Source organism: Pongo pygmaeus, chromosome 4 (assembly GCF_028885625.2).
Source record: "Pongo pygmaeus isolate AG05252 chromosome 4, NHGRI_mPonPyg2-v2.0_pri, whole genome shotgun sequence".
Classification (NCBI taxonomy): Eukaryota; Metazoa; Chordata; class Mammalia; order Primates; family Hominidae; genus Pongo; species Pongo pygmaeus.
Genome location: NC_072377.2, coordinates 75027404 through 75055102, shown reverse-complemented (window position 1 = coordinate 75055102; position 27699 = coordinate 75027404). Strand labels below are relative to the sequence as shown.

Here is a 27699-nt window from a genome sequence, read left to right as displayed (position 1 = left end):
CCACAAATGTGGGAGGGCGATAACCACTCGTAGAAAGCGTGCGAAGTTACTGCAAGTGGTCCTCCAGGCCACCGTGCTGTTCCGCTCCCAGAAGCCCCGGGCGGCGGAAGTCGTCTCTCTAAGAAGGGACGGGGCCCCACGCTGCGCACCCGCAGGTTTGCTATGGCGATGAGCAGCGGCGGCAGTGGTAGCGGCGTCCCGGAGCAGGAGGATGCCGTGCTGTTCCGACGCGGCACAGGCCAGGTGAGGTCGCAGCCAGCGCAGTCTCCCTATAGGTGCTAGCAGCACCCTTCTTCGGGCCCGACTCTCCTTCCCCAGCCTCGGGACAGCATCAAGTCGATCCGCTCACTGGAGTTGTGGTCCGCGTTTTTCTACGTCTTTTCCCACTCCGTTCCCTGCGAACCACATCCGCAAGCTCCTTCCTCGAGCAGTTTGGGCTCCTTGATGGCGTTGAGTGGAGGCCCTGCCGCGACTTGGCAGTAGCTTATTTTGTTCACCCCTCTCTGGCTCGTGTGGGGGAGGTGAGGGCATTAGGCCTGGGCGAAGCAGGGGAACCACCTAGGAGTCTGTTAAGATGATCTGAACTTTAGATCAAGGTGTTATTAAGAGTGTAAGTATTTGGATTCTGGGTATATTTTGAAATCGGAGGCAACAGGTTTTTCAGATAGATTCGATAACGGAGGTTATCCTGAATAGTTGAAAAGATAAAGTTGCTTTTTACTGAGATGGGAAAGAGAAGATTGCCAGTAGAGCAAGTTTCTCAGGAGTTCAGTCTTAGGCATAGCATGGTAGGGGTGAATTTGACTGGAGTGAGTTGGAGAGTAGGAGAAGAGAAAGCCAAGGCAACATTTGACCAGCCTGGGCAACATAGTGTGACTCCGAGTCTGCAAAAATTAGACGGGTGTTGTGGTGCGCGCCTGTGGTCCCAGCTACTTGGAAGGTTCAGGCCTTGGAAGGCTCAGGGAGGTGGAGGCTGCAGTGTGATCTGTGATTGCGCCTCTGCACCCCAGCCTGGGCGACAGAGCCAGACCCTGTCTTAAAATAAACGGCCGGGTGCGGTGGCTCACGCCTGTAATCCCAGCGCTTTGAGAGGCCGAGGCGGGCGGATCATAAGGTCAGGAGATCGAGACCATCCTGGCTAACACGGTAAAACCCCGTCTCTACTAAAAATACAAAAAACAATTAGCCGGGCATGGTGGCGGGCGCCTGTAGTCCCAGCTACTCGGGAGGCTGAGGGAGGAGAATGGCGTGAACCCGGGAGGCGGAGCTTGCAGTGAGACGAGATCGCGCCACTGCACTCCAGCCTGGGCGACAGAGCCAGACTCCGTCTCAAAAAAAAAAAAAAAAAAAAAAAGAAATCTTCCCTGCTCTCTGCTTGCACTTCCAGATTATTCTCCTCCATTCCTCTCTCAAAATTCCCAGCCTTGAAAATCCTGACAAAAAGTAGCCGGGCATGGTGGTCAGCACCTGTAGTTTCAGCTACTTGAGAGGTTGAAGTGGGAAAATCCCTTGAGCTTGGGAGGAGGTAGTAGTGAGCTGTGATCGCGCCATTGCACTCTCACCTGGGCAACAATAAGCGGCCCTGTCTCAGGGAAAAAAAAAAAAAAAGAAAGAAGGAAAATCTTGTCACCAGACTCACAGTGTATTATCGTTTCCTATTGCAGTCATCTACAGCCTCCCGAGTCACTCTTCCTCATTCCTTAATGTTTACATCGCAGTTCTCTCTCCAACACTACTCCTGCATAATTTTTGGTGATTTAAATATCCATGTAGATGATCCCTTCAATTACCCTATATTTACAGGTCTCTAAACTCCTCTCCACCACAATCTTGTTCATCCTTTGATGTGGTGCAGCTCTGTGTTCCTACCCAAATTTCATGCTGAATTGTGATCCCCAGTGTTGGAGGTGGGCATGGTAGGAGGTGACTGGATCATGGGGGTGATTTCTAATGATTTAGCACCATCCCCAAGTGCTGTTGCCTGATAAGAGTTCTCACAAGATCTGGTTGTTTTAAAGTATATAGCACTTCCCCCTTCTCTCTCCCGCTGGCCCTGTGAAGACTGTGCTTGTTTCCCCTTCACCTTCCACCATGACTGTAAGTTTCCTTAGGCCTCCACAAGAGAAGCCTGTACAGGCAGCAGAACTGTGAGCTGATTAAACCTCTTATCTTTATAAATACCTGGTCTCAGGTATGTCTTTGCAGCAGTGTGAGAATGAACTGATATATCCCCAAATCTCAGCTACTCACTCACTTCAGCTGTATTTATTTATTATAACCAATAACCACAACCTCTCCATAAATGCAGTTTCAAGAATCCCACTTTCTTAACCATCACCTTCTAGGTTCTGCAACTTAGTCCTACTCGTGGTTTGATGAGGACAATCATTCCACTTCATTAGGACTGGCAGTACATTGATCCTCCCACTTTTTTTTTTTTTTTTTTGGAGACAGAGTCTCATTCTGTCGCCCAGGCTGGAGTACAGTGGCACGATCTCGGGTCACTGCAAACTCCACATCCCGGGTTCAAGCGATTTTCCTGCCTCAGCCTCCCTAGTAGCTGGGACTACAGGCACCTGCCACCATGCCCAGCTAATTTTTTTTTCCAAGATGAGTCTTGCTCTGTCGCCCAGGCTGGAGTGCAGTGGCGCAATCTCGGCTCACTGCAACCCTCGCCTCCCGTGTTCAAGTGTTCAACTGATTCTCCTGCCTCAGCCTCCCAAGTAGCTGGGATTATAGGCACGCGCCACCACACCCGACTAATTTTTGTATTCTTTTTTTTTTTTTTTTTTTTTTTTTTTAAAGACAGAGTTTTGCTCTTGTTGCCCAGGCTGGAGTGCAATGTCATGATCTCGGCTCTCTGCAACCTCTGCCTCCCAGGTTCAAGCAATTTTTCTGCCTCAGCCTCGCGAGTATCTGGGATTACAGACGTGTGCCACCATGCCTGGCTAATTTTTGTATTTTTAGTAGAGACAAAGTTTCACCATATTGGCCAGGCTGGTCTCAAACTCCTGACCTTGTGATCTGCCCACCTCGGCCTCCCAAAGTGCTGGGATTACAGGAGTAAGCCACAGCGCCCGGCCGATCCTCCCACTTTTTAAACTGTCTCTCAGGGTCTTAAAATCCTCACTTCCTTTCTTTTTTTTTTTTTTTTTTGAGGTGAAGTCTCACTATTATCATTCAGGCTGGAGTACAGTGGCGTGATCTCGGCTCACTGCAACCTCCACCTCCTGGGTCCAAGGGATACTCCTGCCACAGCCTCTTGAGTAGCTGGGATTACAGGCACCCACCACCATGCCCGGCTAATTTTTCTGTATTTTTATTAGAGATGGGGTTTCGCTATGTTGGCCAGGTTGGTCTCAAACTCCTGACCTCAGGTAATCCACTCACCTCAGTCTCCCAAAGTGCTGGGATTACAGGCGTGAGCCACTGCGTCCGGCTTCTCACTTCCTTTCTTAGCCAGCTTAAATTCCATGGTCAATCATTAAGATAACTCCTTTGTACTTCTCCCCCTCACTTCTTCATATCCACATGGTAAAACTACAACTGTATTAATTTCAACTCTCCATTTACTCTGTGGGTGCCCTCATACACAATCTTGCTGTCTGGTCTCCTTCAACTCATGACCACGAATCTCAAGTAGGCCCTTTATGTTGCCTAGCAATATTTCCACTAAACTTCCCTAGTCCGACCCTTGCCCACTCTTCTGAAGAACTGTCTACTTCCCATCTTCTCTTTCCTCTCCCATCCTAGCTCCTAGCTGATAACCTTGCTTCTTTCACTAAGAGAACAGTAAGAATCAAGAGAACTTTCAAAATCTCCTGCCATCCTATCTGCCCATTCACGTATCATAGATGTGTAACTATATAGCTGTCACCAAAAGAACCGCTAATGTTTCTAACAAAGGCCAAATCCATCCCTTCTTACCTACTCTAGGACATTGCTCTAGCAATTCTCTTCTTTCCGACATCAACTTTCCCATTCTTATCTTTCCTATCAATCCACAAACATGCTGAAACATGTTGCTCCTATCTTAGTGCAGTGGCTCACACCAGTAATCCCAGTACTTTGGGAGGCAGAGGTGGGAGGATAGCTTGAGCCCAGGAGTCCAAGGCTGTAGTGATTCATGTTTGCGCCACTGGCACCCCAGCAGCCTGGGCAACAGAGCAAGACCCCTCTCTCTTAAAACCACACACACACAATTAAAATTCCTCTTAACTCACTTCCCCCTCCATTTATTGCCCAATTTCTCTACCTTCCATTTATAATAAAATTTCGTGGTGGCTCACTCCTTTAGTCCCAGCGACTCCAAAGGAGGGTCGCTTGAGGCCAAGAGATCAATGCTGCAATGAGCTAGGATCATGCCACGGTACTCCAGCCTGGGCCACAGGGAGCCAACGTATCTCTAAAAAAAATTTTTTTAAATAAAATTCCTTGAAATATGTCTACCGATGTTTTTGTTTATTTTTTATTTATTAATTTTTTTTTTTTTTGAGACGGAGTCTTACTCTATCGCCCAGGCTGGAGTGCAGTGGCGCGATCTCGTCTCACTGCAAGCTCCGCCTCCCGAGTTCATGACATTCTCCTGCCTCAGCCTCCCGAGTAGCTGGGACTACAGGTGCCCGTCACCACGCCTGGCTAATTTTTTGTATTTGTAGTAGAGACGGGGTTTCACCGTGTTAGCCAGGATGGGCTTGAGCCACCACACCCGGCTGTTTATTTTGTTTTAAGACAGGGTCTGGCTTAAAGGGAAGATTTCTTCCCCACATCTCCAGTAGGTACAGTGATATGAAGAGTGTGGAGGAGAAAAGAGGAAACATCTATCATTTGAGATGGCTGCGAAAGGAAAAGGCATCCTCAGGGAGCTAGATTTTACTTAGAGCAAGAAATGAAGGGATGATTCAGAGGTTAAAGAGTGGGATTTTATTAATTAAGGGAGCACAGTGGAAGTTTCAGGAAGTGGTAGGAGAAGGTAGAAGATGGCAGGGTGTTGAGAATAATTTGAGAAATCTGAGCTACTGGAAATGACTGAGAATCAGATATAAAGGCAGTCCTGATGGTCTGTTCTGGCTGCCGTTGCTGTGTAACCAATCTGCCAAAACTTAGTGGCTTGAAACAACAAAGAACATTTTATTATCTCTCATCGTTTCTGTGGGTCAGGAATTTGTGAGGGCCTTGCTGGGCAGTTTTCATGTGGCTGTCTCATGGTTGCACCTACATAGTTGCTAGAGCTACAGTAGCTGGGGACTGAGCAGCTAGGGATTGGCAGGCTATCTCTTTTTTTCATGTAGTCTCATGAAGATTTCTTTATGTGGTTTCAATGTGTGGGCTGGTTTGGATTTCCTTATAGCATGGTGGCCTCAGTTGGATTGCTGTTTTGTGATCCTTCTCATCCCTCCTTGTCCTGTCCCCAGACAACCACTGATCTACTTTCTGTCACCATAGATTAGCCTGCATTTTTAAGAATTTTATAAACGTGGAATGATACAGTACCTTTTTTGTCACATTTAGTTTACTTATCATAGCTATTTTGATTTTCATCCATTTTATTGCTCAGTAGTATCGCATTGCATGTATATACGATACTGTATTCATTCGCTTGTTTGTGAACATTTGGGCTTTTTCCAGTTTGGGACTGTTAACAAGTAGAGCCACTATGAATATTAGTGTATAAGACTTCGTATAGCCAAGGCTGGCAGATCGCTTGAGCCCAGGAGTTTGAGACCAGCCTGGGAAACATGGCGAAACCCCTATTTTTATTTTAAAATCAAAAATTAAAAATTTCCTATAAAAAAATTTTTAAAAAGACTTTGTATAGACATATGCTTTCATTTTTCTTGAGTGAATACTTAGGTCTCAGGGTAGATGTATTTTAAGTCTTTAAGGAGCTGTCAAACTCTTCCTCAAAGTGGTGATTGTACCATTTTACTTTTAATATAACAGAGATTAATTGAGCAAAGAACAATTCAAAAGTTGGACAGCCCCCACAACTAGAATAGGTTCAGAACAGCTCCCCCATTTTGCATTTTGACCAGCAATGTATGAAAGTTCCATTTGCTCAGTGTCCCTGCAAACACTTGGTATGGTCAGTCTTTTTAATTTTAGGCATTGTAATAGATATAGTGGCTTCTTGTGATTTTAATTAGCATTTCCTAATGACCAGTGCTGCTGTTGATCATTTCATCAGTTTCTTTGCCATCCGTATATCTTCTTTGGTGAAGTGTCTGTTCAAATCATTTGAGTTTTTTTTTTTTTTTTTTTTTTTGAGACAGTGTCTCACTCTGTCACCCAGGCTGTTGTGCAGTGGTGCAATCACACAGCCTACTGCAGCCTCCACCTCCTGCGCTCAGTCTTCTTGTCTCAGCCTTCTGGGTAGCTGAAATTACGAGCATGCACCCCAATGCCTGGCTAATTTTTTAAAATTTTGTAGAAACGAGGTCTCACTATGTTGCCTGGGCTTGTCATGAACTCCTGGGCTCAAGCAATCTTCCTGCCTCAGCCTCCCAAAGACTGGGATTGCAAGTATGAGCCACTGCACCTGGCAAACTTACCCATCTTTTAATTGAATTTTTTTGTTGTTGCGGTTTGAGAGTTCTTCATGTTTGCTGGGTACAATATCTTTATCAGATAGGTAACTTGCATGTATTTTCTCCTGGTTTACACTTTGGTTTTTCATTTTGTTAACAACGTCTTTTTAAGAACAGAAAATCTTAATTTTACTGAAATCTAATTTTTCAGTTTTTTCTTCGATGGTTTTGAGAGAGGAGGTAAAAAGAGACTAGGTAGGCCGATAGAGTCCTCGGTAGAACTTCCCTTCTAACAAAAAGCAGGCCAAGAAATCACTTCTCTTCTAACAAGGAGCAGCCTGGAAGATCGGGCTGTAAACATGTATAAGGAAGCAGCTCTGGCACAGAGGGGGAGCTTCCTGGGTAATCAGCAAGCTTCACATACATAAGGTGGGTCCCAGTAAACACAGTGGACCTTAGTACGTACTCAGATAAGGAAGCTGGAAGCTTACATGTTGTGGGTTGTTGGGGATGCCTGCAGCTGCACAGAGAGAAAGGGGTACCTGGGGCCAGGCAAGTCCACCATGGTGGCTCCACCTCTCTTTATTTAGCACATGCACAATAGGAAAGAGATAAGCAATGTGGAGTAGCTCAGGCCAAGGACCTGCCTGCATAATAAAAGGTTGGGGTGGGGGCTGCCAGAGATTCACGCTCTATGCAGATGGCACACCTGGTCCTAACTGGTTTTTTGCTCCCTATGTAGATAAGATACCCCCTTCCCATTAGCTCGTTTATAAAAATGCTTGTATTTCACTGTGGAATGTCAACTCTTTTCAGGACCCCTCTCTGCAGGAGAGAGCTATTCTCTTTCTTTTGCCTGTTAAACTTCTGCTCTAGCCTCACACCCTTGTTGTGTCAGCGTCCTTGATTTCCTCAGCGTGAGACCAAGAACTTCAGGTGCCACCCCAGGCAGCAAGGCCATTTCAGTTTGTTCTTTTGTTATAGGCAATTCATGATCACAGATTTTTCTCGTTTTTTTTTTTTTAATACAGTTTAGAGTTTTAGTTTTACACTTAGGTCTGTAATCCATTTTGTATTAATTCTTATATATGGCTCAATGTAGGTGGAAATTTGGTTTGTTTTTGCATAAGGATTTCCAATAGTTTTACCATCATTTCTTGAAACTACTATGCTTTCTCTATTAAACCACATTTGTAACTTTAGTTAAAATCAATCATATATATCACAGGGCTATTTCTGACTCTCAATTCTGTTACATTGTCTGTTAGTCTATATTGATGTCAGGACTACACTTTCAATTACTATTGCTTCAGAGTATGTCTTGTAAACCAAAAATAAAATTATAGCCCCCCCCCCACCCTGCACAACCAACTGGATGGACCCATCCTCTCAGCCAAGGGCATTCCAAAATTAACCTGAAAAACTAGTTCAAGCCATGATGGGAAGGGGGAGTTGGACATGTCTCATCACACCCTCCTCCCCTTTGGAATTACTGATAGAACAGACTCTTAAAGTCTGAAAAGAAACATTTACAACCTACCCTCTCTGAAGCCTGCTACCTGGTAGCTTCATCTGCATGATAAAACCTTGGTCTCCACAACCCCTTATGGTAACCCAAACATTCCTTTCTGTTGATAATAAGTCTTTCAACTAGTTGCCGATTAGAAAATCTTTAAATCTTCCTGTGACCTAGAAACCTCCCTACCCCCACTTTGAGTTGTCCTGCCTTTCCTGACAGAACTCATGTACATCACATATATTGATTGATGCCTCATGTCTCCCTAAAATGTATAAAACAAAGCTGCACCCCACCACCTTGGGGACATGTCATCAGGACCTTCTGAGGCTGTGTCATAGGTGCATCTTTAACTTTGGCAAAATAAACTTTCTAAATTGAAACCTGTCTCAAATACTTCTGGTTTACAATCTTAAAGTTAGATAATGTAAATTGTCCAGCTTTGGTTTATTTTTGTCCTCAGTATTTCCATATAAATTTTAGAATCAGATTTTCAATTTAATACACTACTTTTCTCTTAGATCCACAATTAAATATATTTGATGCTAACAATTCTGTTTTATGTTTTTTGGGGTTTTTTTTGAGACGGAGTTTCACTCTTGTTGCCCAGGCTGGAGTGCAATGGCGCGATCTCGGCTCACCACAACCTCCACCTCCCAGGTTCAAGCAATTCTTCTGCCTCAGCTTCCCGAGTAGCTGGGATTACAGGCATGCGCGCCACCACACCCAGCTAATTTTGTATTTTTAATAGAGACGGGGTTTCACCATGTTGATCAGGCTGGTCTCGAACTCCTGACCTCAGGTGATCCACCCACCTCGACCTCCCAAAGTGTTGGGATTACAGGCGTGAGCCACCATGCCTGGCCAGTTCTGTTGTTTTTAAAACCCAAGTTTCCCTGGTCATATCTTGGATGGATGAAGCTTATTTTCAATAGATTACCCTGGAAAGGCTAGTTAGTACAGTATTCTTCTACATTTTAAACTTTTCTTAGTGTTGCTACTTCAAAGACAGCTAGGCTGCATATAAAATTCTTGGCTCATACTTTTTCCCCATAAATTTCTATGAGAAAGTCTAATGATAACTGATTTTCTTTATTTTGTAACTTAGTCTATTTGCTTAGAGGCTCTGAGGATGGGAGGGGGTTCTTCCTCCCATCCCTAGGAATTTTTCTTTTTTTTAAATTCCTAACCACTAGACCACCAGGAAGATTGTTTTGTTTTTATTCTTCAGGGACCCCATTTATACATACGTTAAATAAATACTGTTTGCCAACTTATCAACCATTTTGCTTTTTATTTATTTTTGTTCCTTTGGTTCTTTTTCATGGCTTTGCTTTGGTGCTCCTTAGATTTTCAGTCAGGTATATTTGTCCTTGGGTACCTTGTAATCAATATTACCTTTTCTTCTGTCGCTTTGTTTTCTGTTCGTTTTGAAATTACTTGTTTCCTGGTCTGGCGATAACAGTTGAGATATGAGGAGTTTGAGTTGCCATCTGTCTATGTATCTTGCTTTAAGACTGCACTCTTCTATTGATATCACTGGCCTTGATTTTGTGATTTCTTTATTTCTTCAGGACCACCCTTCATTTTCTACTGTTTGCTTCTTTTTTTTTGAGTGGACTCTCACTCTGTCACTCAGACTGGAGTGCAGTGGTGTGATCTTGGCTCATTGCAACCTCTGCCTCCCGGGTTCCAGCAATTCTCCTGCCTCAGCCTCCCAAGTATCTGGGACTACAGGTGTGCACCACCATGCCCGGCTAAGTTTTGTATTTTTAATAGAGACGGGGTTTTGCCACATTGACAGGCTGGTCTCAAACTCCTGATCTCAAGTGATCCACCCACCTCTGCATCCCAAAGTGCTGGGATTACAGGCATAAGCCGCCGTGCCCAGCCTCCCCCCCCACCCCCGCTTTTTTTCTTTCGAGACAGAGATTACAGGTGTGAGCCACTGGACCCAGCCTGTTTTTATTCCTTTTACCAAATCTCCAAGGAACATCTTCCCTTCCAAGTGGGAATGTAACCTTAAGTCAGTTAACCTCTTTGTGATTACTTTTCTTATCTGCAAAGTGACTTAATGATTTTAAGTACTTTTTTTTTTTTTTTTTTTTTGAGACAGGGTCTCACTCTGTCACCCTGGCTGGAGTGCAGTGGCACGATCTCTGATCTCCACTCACTGCAATCTCCTCTTCCCTGGTTCAAGCGGTCCTCCCACCTTAGCCTTCTGAGTAACTGGGACTACAGATGTGAACCACCACGCCCAGCTAATTTTTGTACTTTTTGTAGAGATGGGGTTTTGCCATGTTGCCCAGGCTGGGATTATTAAGTACTTTTTATCATACAGCAAGATTGACATTTTATATTGGAATACATTTATCTCTATGTAATGGAGATTAACAGGAAAATGACAAGGCTGGGTGCGGTGGCTCATGCCTGTAATCCCAGCACTTTGGGAGGCTGAGGTGGGAGGATCACTTGAGGTCAGGAGTTCGAGACCCGTTTTGCCAAGATGATGAAAGCCTATGTCTAACTAAAAATACAAAAATTAGCCCAGCTTGATGGTGGGCGCCTATAATCCCAGCTACTTGAGAGACTGAGGCAGGAGAATCACTTGAACCTGGGCAGCGGAGGTTGCAGTGGACCGAGATGGTGCCACTGCACTCCAGCCTGGGTGGCATAGCGAGACTCTTGTCTCAAGAGAAAAAAAAAAAAAAACAGGAAAATGACAAAAAGTAATATTACAACTCAGTGAATTTTATAACAAACTTTTTTGGAATTCGTTGACTAATACTGTACCAAATCCAAAATACTCTCTAGTATACCAAATCCAACTCTACCCTATAGTATAGATTGGATTCTATTTGGACTTGTCTCACTAATCCCTCATACAGTGTTTTATTTTTTATTGAAGTAAAAAAATTTGTCATTTTAGCCATTTTTAAGTATATAGTTCAGTAATATTAAGTATGTTCATGTTGTTGCACAGTAGATCTTCGGAACTTTTTCGTCTTGCAACCTGAAACTCTACCCATTAGCAAATCCCCATTTCTCCTTACACTTAGCCCTTGGTAATCATCTTTTTTTTTTTTTTTTTTTTTTGAGATGGAGTTTCACTCTTGTTGCCCAGGCTGGAGTGCAATGGCGCGATCTCGGCTCACCACAACCTCCGCCTCCCAGGTTCAAGCAGTTCTACCTCAGCCTCCCGAGTAGCTGGGATTACAGGCGTGCACCACCACGCCCGGCTAATTTTGTATTTTTAGTAGAGATGGGGTTTCTCCATGCTGAGGCTGGTCTCGAATTCCTGACCTCAGGTGATCCGCCCACCTCGGCCTCCCAAAGTGCTGGGATTACAGGCGTGAGCCACTGCGTCCGGCCCATTCTTTCTAATTCTATAAATTTGACTACTTCAGTTACCTCACATAAGTAAATTCTTATAGTTAGTGTGTTTATTTTTGCTTCCATGCCTTTTTTGTTGTTGTTGTTCATGCTTTTACTTGGAATGCGTTCTGTTTTGTCTACCTATGCAAATCCTATTGGGTTTGTTTTTGTTTGTTTGTTTGTTTGTTTGTTTTCCAGACAAGGTCTCAATTTGTTACCCAGGCTGGAGTGCAGCGGCGCCATCTCCACTCACTGCATCCTCAACTTCCTGGGCTCAAGTGACCCTCTCGCCTCAGCCCCTGCAGGTAGCTGGGACTATAGGCATGTGCCACCATGCCCAGCTAAATTTGTTTTTTTTGTTTGTTTTTGAGACGGAGTCTCACTCTGTCACCCAGGCTGGAGTGCAGTGGCACAATCTCAGCTCACTGCAATCTCTGCCGCCCGGGTTCAAGTGATTCTCCTGCCTCAGCCTCCCAAGCAGCTGGGATTACAGGTGCCTGCCGCCGCGCCAGCTAATTTTTGTAGTTTTAGTAGAGATGGGGTTTCACCTTGTTGGCCATGCTGGTCTCGAACTCCTGACCTCGTGATCTGCCTGCCTCGGCCTCCCAAAGTGCTGGAATTACAGGCATGAGCCACCACACCCAGCCAAAATTTTTGTATTTTTAGTAGACACAAGGTTCTTACCCTGTTGCCTAGGTTGGTCTGGAAGTCCTGGACTCAAGCAATTCACCTGCCTTGGCCTCCCAAAATGTTGGGATTACAAGCCACCATGCCCAGCCTAAATCTTGTTTTTTTTTGTTTTGTTTTGTTTGTTTTTTGAGACAGAGTCTCGCTATGTCTCTCAGGCTGGAGTGCAGTGGTGCGATCTTGGCTCACCGCAACCTCCGCCTCCCAGGTTCAAGTGATTCTCCTGCCTCAGCCTCCCAAGTAGCTGGGACTACAGGCATGTGCTACTATGTCCGGCTAATTTTTGTATTTTTAGTAGAGACAGGGTTTCACCATGTTGACCAGGCTGGTCTCGAACTCCTGACCTTGTGATCCACCCACCTCAGCCACCCAAAGTGCTGGGATTACAGGCATGAGTGGTTTTTATTTCTTAGGCCGGTTTCCTCCATATGATCTTTCAGTATACATTAATTTTTTTCCTTTTTAATTAAAATACTGTTTGTATTTCACATTTTGATGTTTGTTAAGATTTGTTTTATATTGTTTTTTGTTTTGTCTTGTGTGATAGTCTTAAATCCCTAGTTAGATAATAACTGGAGAGTACCATGTTTCTATATATCTCTCAGTGACTTGCACAGTGCTAGTAGATAGTGCTAAAAAATTATTTATTATTATTATTATTTTGTTATTGTTGTTGTTGTTAGACAGGGTCTTGCTCTGTCACCCAGGCTAGAGGGCAATGGGATGATCATAGCTTACTGCAGCCTCCAACAACTGGGCTCATGTAATTCTCCTGCCTCAGCCTCCCAAGTAGCTGGGATTACAGGCGTGAGTCACCATGTCTGGACAAAAATATTTCCAGGTGTGGTGGCTCATGCCTGTAATTCCCACACTTGGGAGGCCGAGCGAGGCTGGAGGATCACTTGAGCCTAGGAGTTCGAGACCAGCTTGGCTAAGATGGCGAGACCCCATCTCTACAAAAAATTTTAAAAACTAGCCAGGCATGGTGGCATGCACCTATATTCCCAGCTACTCAGTGGGCTGAGGTGGGAGGGTCGTTTGAACACAGGAATTTGAGGGGAGAAAAAAAGAAGAGAGAAAGAGAAGTGAAGGAAGGAAGAAAGGAAGGAGGGAGGGAGAGAAGAAAGAAACAAAAGAAAGGAAAAGAAAAGGAAAGAAAGAAAATTGGTACCAGGAAAGCAGGAAAGGGAAATGGAAGTAAAAAAATAATAATAATAATAATAAAATGAAAATTGGTTAGTCACTATTAACAATTTGTATCCTTATAATCTGGAAACATAATTTCAAAAGAAAAAGTATTCTTTGGATCATAGGTTCTGAGGTCAGAACAGCATTCCCACAGTCTAGATAAAGTCAAATTTTATCTGATCTTAATTGAAATAAATATAGCTGGCCTTGAACAAATCTACTCATGGTATGTGGATAGGAATTAAATTGTAGGGGCATTAACTTTATGGCATTCATTCTTAGAACATTTACCTATGTCTAGCTTTTGGAGTAAAGTCACATAACCTCTAAGCAGGTAAGTTTCCTATGGCTTTGTTTAGGATTTTAAATACTCATTTTCAGTGTAATTTTGTTATGTGTGGATTAAGATGACTCTTGGTACTAACATACATTTTCTGATTAAACCTATCTGAACATGAGTTGTTTTTATTTCTTACCCTTTCCAGAGCGATGATTCTGACATTTGGGATGATACAGCATTGATAAAAGCATATGATAAAGCTGTGGCTTCATTTAAGGTATGAAATGCTTGCTTAGTCGTTTTCTTATTTTCTCTTTATTCATTTGGAAGTGAATTGATAACATACAATAAAGTGTTAAAGTACATGTTATTCAGTTTTCATTTTGAAGATTAGATGGTAATATGAGTTAGTTAAATCAGGTGATATCTTCCTTTAGAAGCTGATAGCCTATATATGTCATCTTTTTTGTGGAGGCAATTTAAATAAAATTTAAAACATTTATTCCTGGCTGGGTATGGTGGCTCACTCCTGTAATCCCAGCACTTTGAGAGGCTGAGGCGGGTGGATCACCTGAGGTCAGGAGTTCGAGACCAGCCTGGCCAACATGGTGAAAGCCCGTCTTTACTAAAAATAGAAAAATTAGCTGGGCACGGTGGTGCACGCCTGTAATCCCAGCTACTCGGGAGGCTGAGGCAGGAGAATCGCTTGAACCTGGAAGGCAGAGGTTGCAGTGAGCCAAGATTGCACCACTGCACTCCAGCCTGGGCGATAGAGTGAGACTGCATCTCAGAAAACGAACAAAAAATGTATTCCTTTTAGTATTTTTACATTGTATCAAACTATAGAAGTCCTCTAATTGAGATTAATAGGAAAAGGACAATCTGAATTATAATTTTAAACATTTAACAAGCATTTAGTAAAATAATGATGAAGATAAATGGCATTAGTACAGCAATTAATACTTGTAGCATGCTGACAGTGCTCTGTGTGCTTTTCATATATTAAATTACTCTAATCATCCCAAATCCTGTAAGTTGGGTATCAATTCAAGTGTTCCTATTGGGTAGGAATACACAGTTCTTTTAGGAAGTGTAGTATGGTTCTGTGTCTCAAACAAGACACTTATATAGTTGGCCAACATCATCACCTTCTCCACTCTCTGAGATGTTTAGTCTTACTGAGCACTAAATATGGGTCATCAATAGTCCAGACTACCTTGAGCAAAGAGAGCATATACTCATACAGTGTATAAAGAGCACCAAGCATACAGATTTCATGTCTTTCTCATAGTTACTCTTGTAACATGAGCTAAGGGTCAGACCTCTATGTCACCTTTGTAACTGATTTCTAGATTTTTTTGTTTTGTTTTGTTTTTTCTTTTTTGTTTTTGAGATGGGGTCTTGCCCTGTCACCCAGGCTGGAGTGTAGTGGCATGATCATGCCTCATTGGAGCCTTCAACTCATGAGCTCAAACAATCCTCCTACCTCAGCTTCCTGAGTAGTTGGGACCACAGGTGTGTGCCACCACACCCAGCTCATTTTTGTATTCTTTGTAGAGATGCAGTCTCACCCTGTTGCCCACGGTGGCCTGGAACTCCTGAGCTCAAAAGATCCCTCCGCCTTGACCTCCCAAAGCGCTGGGATTACAGGCATGAACCACTGCACCCGGCCTAGATTTTTAAATGTGCTTTCCAGTATACACTGAAACTAGAAGTCAACTAAAGAAGAATTACCAAGAGAATTCTATAGAATAGAGATTGAAATGGGGCTCGATGTGGGATGGGTTGGTGATATTGCAGGGAGAAGTAATCTGAGTAAAGGAGGAAAACTGATTTGGGAACTGATAGTTTTAGTAGTGAGTTTGAGTATGAATTAAGTTGAGATTGAATTTGAATTAAGTTGAGGTTGAATATGAATTAAGTTGAGGTTGAGTTTGAGGTATGAATTAAGATGTGAAATTGATCATTGGAAATGTTAGACTGAGAAAACTCAGAGCTGGATTAATAGCTTCAGAAGTATGTTTGCAGACTGTTGCGACTAAAGTAATAAGAATAGATGGCCTTGGCCGGGCGCAATGGCTCACACCTGTAATCCCAGCACTTTGGGAGGCTGAGGCAAGCAAATCACGAGGTCAGGAGTTCAAGACCAGCCTGGCCCACATGGTGAAACCCCATCTTTACTAAAAATACAAAAATTAGCTGGGCATGGTGGTGCACGCCTGTAATCCCAGCTACTTGGGAGGCTGAGGCAGGAGAATCGCTTGAACCTGGGAGGTGGAGGTTGCAGTGAGCTGAGATCAGTGTGACTGCACTCCAGCCCGGTGACAGAGTGAGACTCTGTGTAAAAAAAAATAAAATAAAATAAAAAATAAAATAATAGATGGCCTTAAGCAAGTAAAGAAGGATGGCCAGCTCTTATTGGGAATGCCTAAATCTAAGGCTTGATCAGAAGTAATGAAACCATTGAGGCCCTACATTGCTATGACATCCAAAGGGCCATGAATATCAGGAAGAAAGATAATTAACAGGGTCTAATGTTACAGAGAGGTTGAGAGCAAGGAGATTTGATTAAAAGGGTCTTTAGAGCTGATAATCAGATGTATGATGCCTTTAAGAGCAGTTTTTATAGTGTAGGGGGTGGTCAAAAGAGGAAATAGATGCTTTCTGAGGTGACGGAGACTTGAGACTAGCTTATAGTAGTGACTGGGTTATGTCGTGCCTTTTATTCTGTGCACCACCCTGTAACATGTACATTTTTATTCCTGTTTTCGTAGCATGCTCTAAAGAATGGTGACATTTGTGAAACTTCAGGTAAATCAAAAACCACACCTAAAAGAAAACCTGCTAAGAAGAATAAAAGCCAAAAGAAGAATACTGCAGCTTCCTTACAACAGGTTATTTTAAAATGTTGAGATTTAACTTCAAAGGATGTCTTGTTAGTCCTTATTTAATAGTGTAAAATGTCTTTAACTTAAGTGATTAGTACAGAGTTTGTATTGACATATAATTATACAACTTCAAAAACAACTATTAAATTTTCTGTTATTTAGGAACGTGCATGTTAGTCATGAAAGTATAAAGAATTAGATGGGAATGATAAATGCTAAATTCAGGACATGTGTTCCATTTGTGAATGGAAGGCAGGGAGAAGGTGCCGTTTGGAAGGAGTACCCAAGAGCCGTAAGCTGAATTGGCAGTGTTTTACATCTTAAGCTGAGAGATAGATTTTTTTTTCCCCCTTTTTCTTCAAAAACCCTAAAACTATTAATTCCAAGGAACCCAGAAGTCTAGGTAGATTATTTCTGCTAGTTAAAAACAGTAGTCCTGAAAGCTGAATATTTTGGTGTCTTTTGAGCCAACTTTAGTTTCATCATTACCAAGGGGGAAGAGAGCTAACAGTTGATGAGCACTTGCTCTAGGCCAGTCCAGAGTGCTGGGCACCATATGCATTTTATCTCCCTCCTGCTATTCACAACAAATATGGGAGGTAGTTTATATTATAGCCATCTAATAAGATGGGGAAACTAAGACTCAAAGAGATTCAGAAACTTGTCCATGATTATAAAAGTGAGAGAGTTGGAATTCAGATTTATGTATTTAGACCCCAAGCCTTTCTCATTACATCATTTTGCCTTCCAAATCTCTACCCTCTATCCTTCACCTCCCCACTGATCAAAACAAGATGATAGTTTGCCCTCTTCAAAAGAAATGTGTGCTTGTATATATCTTTGATTTCTTTTGTAGTGGAAAGTTGGAGACAAATGTTCTGCCATTTGGTCAGAAGACGGTTGCATTTACCCAGCTACTATTGCTTCAATTGATTTTAAGAGAGAAACCTGTGTTGTGGTTTACACTGGATATGGAAATAGAGAGGAGCAAAATCTGTCCGATCTACTTTCCCCAATCTGTGAAGTAGCTAATAATATAGAACAGAATGCTCAAGAGGTAAGGATACAAAAAAAAAATTCAATTTCTGGAAGCAGAGACTAAATGACAAACTGTTAAACAGTATACACAGTTGTCAGTTTGATCCACCGAGGCATTAATTTTTTCTTAATGACACCCTTATAACAAAAACCTGCATATTTTTTCTTTTTAAAGAATGAAAATGAAAGCCAAGTTTCAACAGATGAAAGTGAGAACTCCAGGTCTCCTGGAAATAAATCAGATAACATCAAACCCAAATCTGCTCCATGGAACTCCTTTCTCCCTCCACCACCCCCCATGCCAGGGCCAAGACTGGGACCAGGAAAGGTAAACCTTCTATGAAAGTTTTCCAGAAAATAGTTAATATCGGGACATTTAACGTCTCTGTTAACTAATTTGTAGCTTAAATACGCAAGAATTTTTTTTGAAAAGGAAATAAGATAATGATGAAAAATAGTTAATTTTTTAAAAAAATGTTAGACACTGCAGTGGATGCAACAAAATACTTTATATGAAAGATTTATCCAGTTAACGTTTGTGGAGTATTAGGTATTAGACTAATAATTAGCACACTTACTTAAGTTAGAAAGTATAATAATGCACCGGACACGGTAGCTCACGCCTGTAATCCCAGCACTTTGGGAGGCCAAGGTGGGTGGATCACAAGGTCAGGAGATCGAGACCATCCTGGCTAACACGGTGAAACCCCATCTCTACTAAAAATACAAAAAAATTAGCCGGGCGTGATGGCGGGCACCTGTAGTCCCAGCTATTTGGGAGGCTGAGGCAGGAGGATGGTGTGAACCCGGGAGGCAGAGCTTGCGGTGAGTCAAGATCGTGCCAATGCACTCCAACCTGGGCGACAGAATGAGACTCCGTCTCAAACAAAAAAACAAAACAAAACAAAAAAAAGTGTAATAATAATTTATCATTAGCTGGATGATATGCTGTTGTTTCCCATGTCACCTGTATAAGGTATGTAAAATAACACATTATTTACATCTAATATAGATAAAATCCTGAGGCGCTCTCAGATTGTTTTGTAGAGTTCAAATGTAAATATTGTTTTCATTTATGGTCCTTTTGGTTATAAGTAACAGAAATCAACTCTAAAAAGATTTTTATTATAGGTTAGATTATGTCATGGAACCTAAAGGCTTGTCCCTTTCTAGTTCTTTTGTGTAAAGCGGTGATTTCTCCATGGAGGGAATGGTATTTAGGCAATTTTTTTTCTCTTTTTTTTTTCGAGATGGAGTCTTGCTCTGTCGCTCAGGCTGGAGTGCAGTGGCGCCATTTCAACTCACTGCAACGTCCACCTCCTGGGTTCAAGTGATTCTCCTGCCTCAGCCTCCCAAGTAGCTAAGATTACAGGCACCCGCCACTGCACCCGGCTAATTTTGTATTTTTAGTAGAGATGGGGTTTCACCATGTTGGCCAGGCTGGTCTTGAACTCCTGACCTCAAGTGATCTCCCCACCTTTGCCTTCCAAAGTGCTAGGATTACAGGTGCCTGGCCTAGGCAGTCATTTTTAAAAATCAAGCATGACTCATCAAAAGTTTTAAGATTTTTTGTGATAATGTTCTTATTGAGGCTTACATTATATTACAGTTTCTTGAATCTAAAATTATGTACCCACTTAGAATATATACATCATGCTTCATTGGTCTCAGGGGGCTGATTTTTATAAGGTGAGAGATTTGCTAGTTTTCACAGTATGTGTTCTAAGTTGGCATGTATAGCTAAACAGGCTTTCATAAAAACATACAATTTAGTTAATGAAATTTGGGATATAGTCTTTTATGATTGAAATAATTTGCTAAATAGACTGTCTCTGATTTATTAGGTAATTACCACTCTTATTTTGTTTTACTTCCTTAATGTCTACATAGAAAGGAAATGAGAAAAATCCAGAGGTTGTCATTTGACTTATGAGTCTGTTTGACTTCAGGATTTGGTACATGAAATTTCACTTAATCTTTTTGATATGTATAAAACAAATATTCTGGGTAATTATTTTTATCCTTTTGGTTTTGAGTCCTTTTTATTCATATCATATTGAAATTGGTAAGTTAATTTTCCTTTGAAATATTCCTTATAGCCAGGTCTAAAATTCAATGGCCCACCACCGCCGCCGCCACCACCACCACCCCACTTACTATCATGCTGGCTGCCTCCATTTCCTTCTGGACCACCAGTAAGTAAAAAAGAGTATAGATTAGATTTTGCTTTCACATACAATTTGATAATTAGCAGAATAGAGGATTGGAAAATGTCATTGTAGAACATCCCTTGGGCCAGATTCTAATAGGTAGAAATTTGAACTAAACCTCTGGGTTTTGTTTGTTTGTTTTTAATGCCTTTCTGTTACCCAAATGCAGTGCTCTTGTAGTCCCAAATCTAAGCTCTAGGTTGCCTCCTTCTTTCCTGGCAGAAGTTGGTATCTATGCCATAAGGAGGTAGTTCCTGTTAGAAGGGATTTAATTATACCATATATAAGGGATTAGTGTTTGCCCTTCTAGGTATAGTTGGATGTTAGCTTCTGATGTAAACTGCATTTCTTGTTCTTTCTCTCTCTTTATTTATTTATTTATTTATTTATTTTTTTTGAGGCAGAGTTTTGCCCTTGTCTCCCAGGCTGGAATGCAGTGGTGTGATCTCAGCTCACTGCAACCTCCGCCTCCTGGATTCAAGCAATTCTGCCTCGGCCTCCTGAGTAGCTGGGATTACAGGCGCCTGCCACCACGCCCGGCTAATTTTTGTATTATTAGTAGAGGTGGGGTTTCACCATGTTGGCCAGACTGGTCTTGAACTCCTGACCTTAGGTGATCCACCCGCCTTGGCCTCCCAAAGCGCTGGGATTACAGGCATGAGTGCCGCAGCCAGCTGTAAACTGGATTTCTAATGGTAGATTTTTAGGTATTAACAATAGATACAAAGATACTTTTTGGCATACTGTGTATTGGGATGGGGTTAGAACAGGTGTTCTACCCAAGACGTTTACTTAAAATCGCCCTTGAAATGCTATGTGAGCTCCGTGCGTGTGTGTGTGTGTGTGTGTGTGTGTGTGTGTATTAAGGAAAAGCATGAAAGTATTTATGCTTGATTTTTTTTGCTCATAGCTTCATAGTGGAACAGATACATAGTCTAAATCAAAATGTTTAAACTTTTTATGTCACTTACTGTCTTTTCATCCTTGTTAAATTTAATTTTGTTAAATTAAATTGGTCTTTTGTTGTTATTGGTTGGTTTTCTCCAAATGCTAGCTATGTTAAGAAATTTAAGGCCAGGTACAGTGGCTCATGCCTGTAATCTCAGCATTTTAGAAGGCTGAGGCAGTAGGATCACTTGAGCTCAGGAGTTTGAGACCAGTCTGGGCAACATAGCAAGACCTCGTCTTTGTTTAGGGGGGAAAAAAGAAATTTAAGTAGGAGATGATCTATGCAAAAATACAATTAATTTCCAGCATTCACTATATAATATAAATCTCCAGACTTTACTTTTTTGTTTACGGGATATAAACAATATCTTTTTCTGTCTCCAGATAATTCCCCCACCACCTCCCATATGTCCAGATTCTCTTGATGATGCTGATGCTTTGGGAAGTATGTTAATTTCGTGGTACATGAGTGGCTATCATACTGGCTATTATATGGTAAGTAATCACTTAGCATCTTTTCCTGACAATTTCTTTGTAGTTATGTGACTTTGTTTTGTAAATTTATAAAATACTACTTGCTTCTCTCTTTATATTACTAAAAAATAAAAATAAAAAAATACAACTGTCTGAGGCTTAAATTACTCTTGCATTGTCCCTAAGTATAATTGTAGTTAATTTTAAAAAGCTTTCATGCTATTGTTAGATTATTTTGATTATACACTTTTGAATTGAAATTATACTTTTTCTAAATAATGTTTTAATCTCTGCTTTGATTTGAAATTGATTGTAGGGAATGGAAAAGATGGGATAATTTTTCATAAAAGAAAAATGAAATTCTTTTTTTTTTTTGAGACAGAGTCTTGCTGTGTCGCCCAGGCTGGAGTGCAATGGCGTGATCTTGGCTCGCAGCAAGCTCTGCCTCCTGGATTCGTGCCGTTCTCCTGCCTCAGCCTCAGAGGTAGCTAGGACTACAGGTGCCTGCCACCACGCCCGGCTAATTTTTTGTATTTTTTAGTAAAGACGGGGTTTCACCGTGTTAGCCAGGGTGGTCTCAATCTCCTGACCCCATGATCTACCCGCCTCGGCCTTCCAAGAGAAATGAAATTTTTTTAATGCACAAAGATCTGGGGTAATATGTACCACATTGAACCTTGGGGAGTATGGCTTCAAACTTGTCACTTTATACATTAGTCTCCTACGGACATGTTCTATTGTATTTTAGTCAGAACATTTAAAATTATTTTTAAAAGGAAGCTCTTGTGCCCTGCTAAAATTATGATGTGATATTGTAGGCACTTGAATTTTTAGTAGATTAATATAGAAGAAACAACTGACTTAAAGGTGTACGTTTTTAAATGTATCATCTGTGTGTGCCCCCATTAATATTCTTATTTAAAAGTTAAGGCCAGACATGGTGGCTCACGCCTATAATCCCAACAGTTTGTGAGGCCGAGGCAGGCAGATCATTTGAGGTCAGGAGTTCGAGACCAGCCTCGCCAACATGATGAAACCCCGTCTCTACTAAAAATACCAAAAAAAATTTAGCCAGGTGTGGTGGCACATGCCTGTAATCCGAGCTACTTGGGAGGCTGTGGCAGGAAAATTGCTTGAACCTGGGAGGCGGAGGTTGCAGTGAGTTGAGATTGTGCCACTGCACTCCACCCTTGGTGACAGATTGAGACTCTGTCTCAAAAAAAGAAAAAGGCCTGGCACGGTGGCTCACACCTATAATCCCAGTACTTTGGGAGGTAGAGGCAGGTGGATCGCTTGAGGTTAGGAGTTCAGGACCAGCCTGGCCAACAAGGTGACACTCCATCTCTACTAAATACACAAAACTTGGCCCAGTGTGGTGGCGGGCAGTTGTAATACCAGCTACTTGAGAGGCTGAGGCAGGAGAATCACTTGAACCTGGGAGGCAGAGGTTGCAGTGAGCCGAGATCACACCGCTGCACTCTAGCCTGGCCAACAGAGTGAGAATTTGGCGGGGGGGGGAAAAAGTCACGCTTCAGTTGTTGTAGTATGACCTTGGTATATTTGTATGTGTCATGAATTCCTCATTTTAATGACCAAAAAGTAATAAATCAACAGCTTGTAATTTGTTTTGAGATCAGTTATCTGACTGTAACACTCTAGGCTTTTGTGTTTTTTAAATTATGAAATACTTGAAAAAAATACATAATGTATATATAAAGTATTGGTATAACTTATATAATTTATGTTCTAAATAGCTTTCTTGAGAAATAATTCACATGGTGTGCAGTTTACCTTTGAAAGTAAACAAGTTGGCCAGGCGCAGTGGCATCTTGGCTAACATGGTGAAACCCTGTCTCCACTAAAAATACAAAAAAAAATTAGCCGGGCATGTTGGCGGGCACCTTTTGTCCCAGCTACTCGGGAGGCTGAGGCAGGAGAGTGGCGTGAACCAAGGAGGCGGAGCTTGCAGTGAGCCGAGATTGCGCCAGTGCACTCCAGCCTGGGCGACAGAGCGAGACTCTGTCTCAAAAAATAAAATAAAATAAAAAAGAAAGTATACAAGTCAGTGGTTTTGGTTTTCACAGTTATGCAACCATCACTACAATTTTAGAACATTTTCATCACCCCAAAAAGAAACCCTGTACCTTCATTTTCCCCAGCCCTAGGCAGTCAGTACGCTTTCTGTCTCTATGAATTTGTCTATTTTAGATATTATATATAAACGGAATTATACGATATGTGGTCTTTTGTTTCTGGCTTCTTTCACTTAGCATGCTATTTTCAAGATTCATCCATGCTGTAGCATGCACCAGTACTGCATTCCTTCTTATTGCTGAATATTCTGTTGTTTGGTTATATCACATTTTGTCCATTCATCAGTTCATGGACATTTAGGTTGTTTTTATTTTTGGGCTATAATGAATAATGTTGCTATGAACACTTGTTTGTGTTCTTTTTGTTTTTTTGGGTTTTTTTTGTTTGTTTTTGTTTTTAAGACAGAGTCTTACTCTGTCTCCTAGGCTGGAGTGCAGTGGCATGATCTTGGGTCACTGCAAGCTCTGCCTCCCGGGTTCACACCATTCTCCTGCCTCAGCCCCCCAAGTAGCTGGGACTATAGGCGTGTGCCACCATGCATGGCTAATTTTTTGTATTTTTAATAGAGACGGGGTTTCACCGTGTTAGCCAGGATGGTCTCGATCTCCTGACCTTGTGATCTGCCTGCCTCAGCCTCCCAAAGTGCTGGGATTACAGGCGTGAGCCACTGCACCTGGCCTTAAGTGTTTTTAATACGTCATTACCTTAAGCTAGCAATTCTTAACCTTTGTTCTACTGAAGCCACGTGGTTGAGATAGGCTCTGAGTATAGCTCTTAACCTCTATCTTTTTGTCTTAGCAATCTAAGCAGAATGCAAATGACTAAGAATAATGTTGTTGAAATAACATAAAATAGGTTATAACTTTTATGCTTATTAGTAACAAATCTTTCAGTACATCTTATGGTCTGTTAGGTGTAGATTAGTAATGAAGTGGGAAGCCACTGCAAGCTAGTATACATGTAGGGAAAGATAGAAAGCATTGAAGCCAGAAGAGAGACAGAGGACATTTGGGCTAGATCTGACAAGAAAAAGAAATGTTTTAGTATTAATTTTTGACTTTAAATTTTTTTTTTATTTAGTGAATACTGGTGTTTAATGGTCTCATTTTAATAAGTGTGACACAAGTAGTTTAAGGTCATATATTTTATTTGATGAAAATAAGGTATAGGCTGGGCGCGGTGGCTCACGCCTGTAATCCCAGCACTTTGGGAGGCCGAGGCGGGTGGATCACCTGAGGTCAGGAGTTAGAGACTAGCCTCAACATGGAGAAACCCCGTCTCTACTAAAAAAAAATACAAAATTAGCCGGGCGTGGTGGTGCATGCCTGTAATCCCAGCTACTCAGGAGGCTGAAGCAGGAGAATTGCTTGAACCTGGGAGGCGGAGGTTGCGGTGAGCCGAGATCACCTCATTGCACTCCAGCCTGGGCAACAAGAGCGAAACTCCTTCTCAAAAAAAATAAATAAATAAGGTATAAGTGGGCTCAGGAACATCATTGGACATACTGAAAGAAGAAAAATCGGATGGGTGCGGTGGCTCACGCCGGTAATCCCAACACTTTGGGAGGCCAAGGCGGGCGAATCACCTGAAGTCGGGAGTTCGAGATCAGCCTGACCAACATGGAGAAACCCTGTCTCTACTAAAAATACAAAACTAGCCAGGCATGGTGGCACATGCCTGTAATCCCAGCTACTCGGGAGGCTGAGGCAGGAGAATTGCTTGAACCAAGGAGGCAGAGGTTGCGGTGAGCCGAAATCGAACCATTGCACTCCAGCCTGGGCAGTAAGAGCGAAATTCCGTCTCAAAAAAAAAAAAAAAAAGGAAGAAAAATTTTTTTTTAATAAATTAGTTTATTTATTTTTTAAGATGGAGTTTTGCCCTGTTGCCCAGGCTGGGGTGCAATGGCGCAATCTTGGCTCACTGCAACCTCCGCCTCCTGGGTTCAAGCGATTCTCCTGCCTCAGCCTCCTGAGTAGCTGTGATTACAGGCATATGCCACCACGCCCAGCCAGTTTTGTGGGGTTTTTTGTTGTTTTTTTTTTTTTTTTTTGAGAGGGAGTCTTGCTCTGTCCCCCAAGCTGGAGTGCAGCGGCGCAATCTTGGCTCACTGCCAGCTCTGCCTCCCAGGTTCACGCCATTCTCCTGCCTCAGCCTCCCGAGTAGCTGGGACTATAGGCGCCCGCCACCACACCTGGCTAATTTTTTTGTGTTTTTAGTAGAGATGGGATTTCACCATGTTAGCCAGGATGGTCTCGATCTCCTGACCTTTTGATCCACCCGCCTCAGCCTCCCAAAGTGCTGGGATTACAGGCGTGAGCCACCATGCCCGGCCTAGTCTTGTATTTTTAGTAGAGTGGGGGTTTCTCCATGTTGGTCAGGCTGGTCTCCAAATCCAACCTCAGGTGATCTGCCCGCCTTGGCCTCCCAAACTGCAGGCATTACAGGCATGAGCCACTGCGCCTGGCAATGTTTTTAAATTTTTTAAATTTAAATTTTATTTTTTAGAGAGAAGGTCTCACTCTGTCACTCAGACTGGAGTGCAAGGGCACATTCACAGCTCACTGCAGCCTTGACCTCCAGGGCTCAAGCAGTCCTCTCACCTCAGTTTCCCGAGTAGCTGGGACTACAGTGATATGCCACTGCACCTGGCTAATTTTTTTTTTTTTTTTTTTTTTGAGACAGAGTCTTGCTCTGTCACCCAGGCTGGAGTGCAGTGGTGTAATCTTGGCTCACTGCAGCCTCCGCCTCCTGGGTTCAAGCGATTCTCCTGCCTCAGCCTCCCAAGTAGCTGGGATTACAGGTCCCCACCACCATGCCTGGCTAATTTTTTGTACTTTCAGTAGAAACGGGGTTTTGCCGTGTTGGCCAGGCTGTTCTCGAACTCCTGAGCTCAGGTGATCCAACTGTCTCGGCCTCCCAAAGTGCTGGGGTTACAGGCGTGAGCCACTGTGCCCAGCCTGAGCCACAGCGCCAGCCTAATTTTTAAATTTTTTGTAGAGACAGGGTCTCATTATGTTGCCCAGGGTGATGTCAAGCTCCAGGTCTCAAGTGATCCCCCTACCTCTGCCTCCCAAAGTCGTGGGATTGTAGGCATGAGCCACTGCAAGAAAACCTTAACTGCAGCCTAATAATTGTTTTCTTTGGGATAACTTTTAAAGCACATTAAAAGACTATCAACTTAATTTCTGATCATATTTTGTTGAATAAAATAAGTAAAATGTCTTGTGAAACAAAATGCTTATTAACATCCATATAAAGCTATCTGTATATAGCTATCTATATCTATATCTATATAGCTATTTTTTTTAACTTCCTTTATTTTCCTTACAGGGTTTCAGACAAAATCAAAAAGAAGGAAGGTGCTCACATTCCTTAAATTAAGGAGTAAGTCTGCCAGCATTATGAAAGTGAATCTTACTCTTGTAAAACTTTATGGTTTGTGGAAAACAAATGTTTTTGAACATTTAAAAAGTTCAAATGTTAAAAAGTTGAAAGGTTAATGTAAAACAATCAATATTAAAGAATTTTGATGCCAAAACTATTAGATAAAAGGTTAATCTACATCCCTACTAGAATTCTCATGTGTCAAGTATCATTGCACCAAATAACTTGACTGGTTGGTTGTGTGGAAGAAACATACTTTCACAATAAAGAGCTTTAGGATATGATGGCATTTTATATCACTAGTAGGCAGACCAGCAGACTTTTTTTATTGTGATATGGGATAACCTAGGCATACTGCACTGTACACTCTGACATATGAAGTGCTCTAGTCAAGTTTAACTGGTGTCCACAGAGGACGTGGTTTAACTGGAATTCGTCAAGCCTCTGGTTCTAATTTCTCATTTGCAGGAAATGCTGGCATAGAGCAGCACTAAATGACACCACTAAAGAAACGATCAGACAGATCGGGAATGTGAAGCATTATAGAAGATAACTGGCCTCATTTCTTCAAAATATCAGTGTTGGGAAAGAAAAAAGGAAGTGGAATGGGTAACTCTTCTTGATTAAAAGTTATGTAATACAAATGCAATGTGAAATATTTTATTGGACTCTATTTTGAAAAACCATCTGTAAAAGACTGGGGTAGGGGTGGGAGGCCAGCACGGTGGTGAGGCAGTTGAGAAAATTTGAATATGGATTAGATTTTGAATGATATTGGATAATTATTGGTAATTTTATGAGCCGTGAGAAGGGTGTTGTAGTTTATAAAAGACTGTCTTAATTTGCATACTTAACCATTTAGGAATGAAGTGTTAGAGTGTCTTAAAATGTTTCAAATGGTTTAACAAAATGTATGTGATGCGTATGTGGCAAAATGTTACAGAATATAACTGGTGAACATGGCTGTTCATTGTACTGTTTTTTTCTATCTTCTGTATGTTTAAAAGTATATAATAAAATATTTAATATTTTTTTTAAAATTAACTATGTGTCTGTGATTGTATTTCTTTTTTGCATATTATTTTGCTCT

The 27699-nt window shown here is 42.0% G+C and overlaps 1 protein-coding gene across 1 annotated transcript; it reads left to right on the top strand.

Moving 5' to 3' along the window:
• Positions 1-27653, top strand: LOC129037582 (survival motor neuron protein). Its single transcript, XM_054489892.1, has 9 exons — positions 1-243; positions 13779-13850; positions 16348-16467; positions 17318-17518; positions 17675-17827; positions 19599-19694; positions 21042-21152; positions 26556-26609; positions 27078-27653. Exons 1-8 carry the CDS (start codon positions 163-165, stop codon positions 26604-26606), a joined length of 885 nt encoding a protein of 294 aa, XP_054345867.1. The 5' UTR covers positions 1-162; the 3' UTR covers positions 26607-26609; positions 27078-27653.
• The last annotated feature ends 46 nt before the right edge of the window (positions 27654-27699 follow it).

Excerpts from the sequence above, each read along its gene's own strand:
- LOC129037582 (XM_054489892.1), top strand. The coding sequence starts at position 163 with ATGGCGATGAGCAGCGGCGGCAGTGGTAGCGGCGTCCCGGAGCAGGAG. Across the intron at positions 244-13,778 it reads TCCGACGCGGCACAGGCCAG|AGCGATGATTCTGACATTTG; the intron begins GTGAGGTCGCAG and ends TACCCTTTCCAG. Across the intron at positions 21,153-26,555 it reads ATCATACTGGCTATTATATG|GGTTTCAGACAAAATCAAAA; the intron begins GTAAGTAATCAC and ends TTTTCCTTACAG.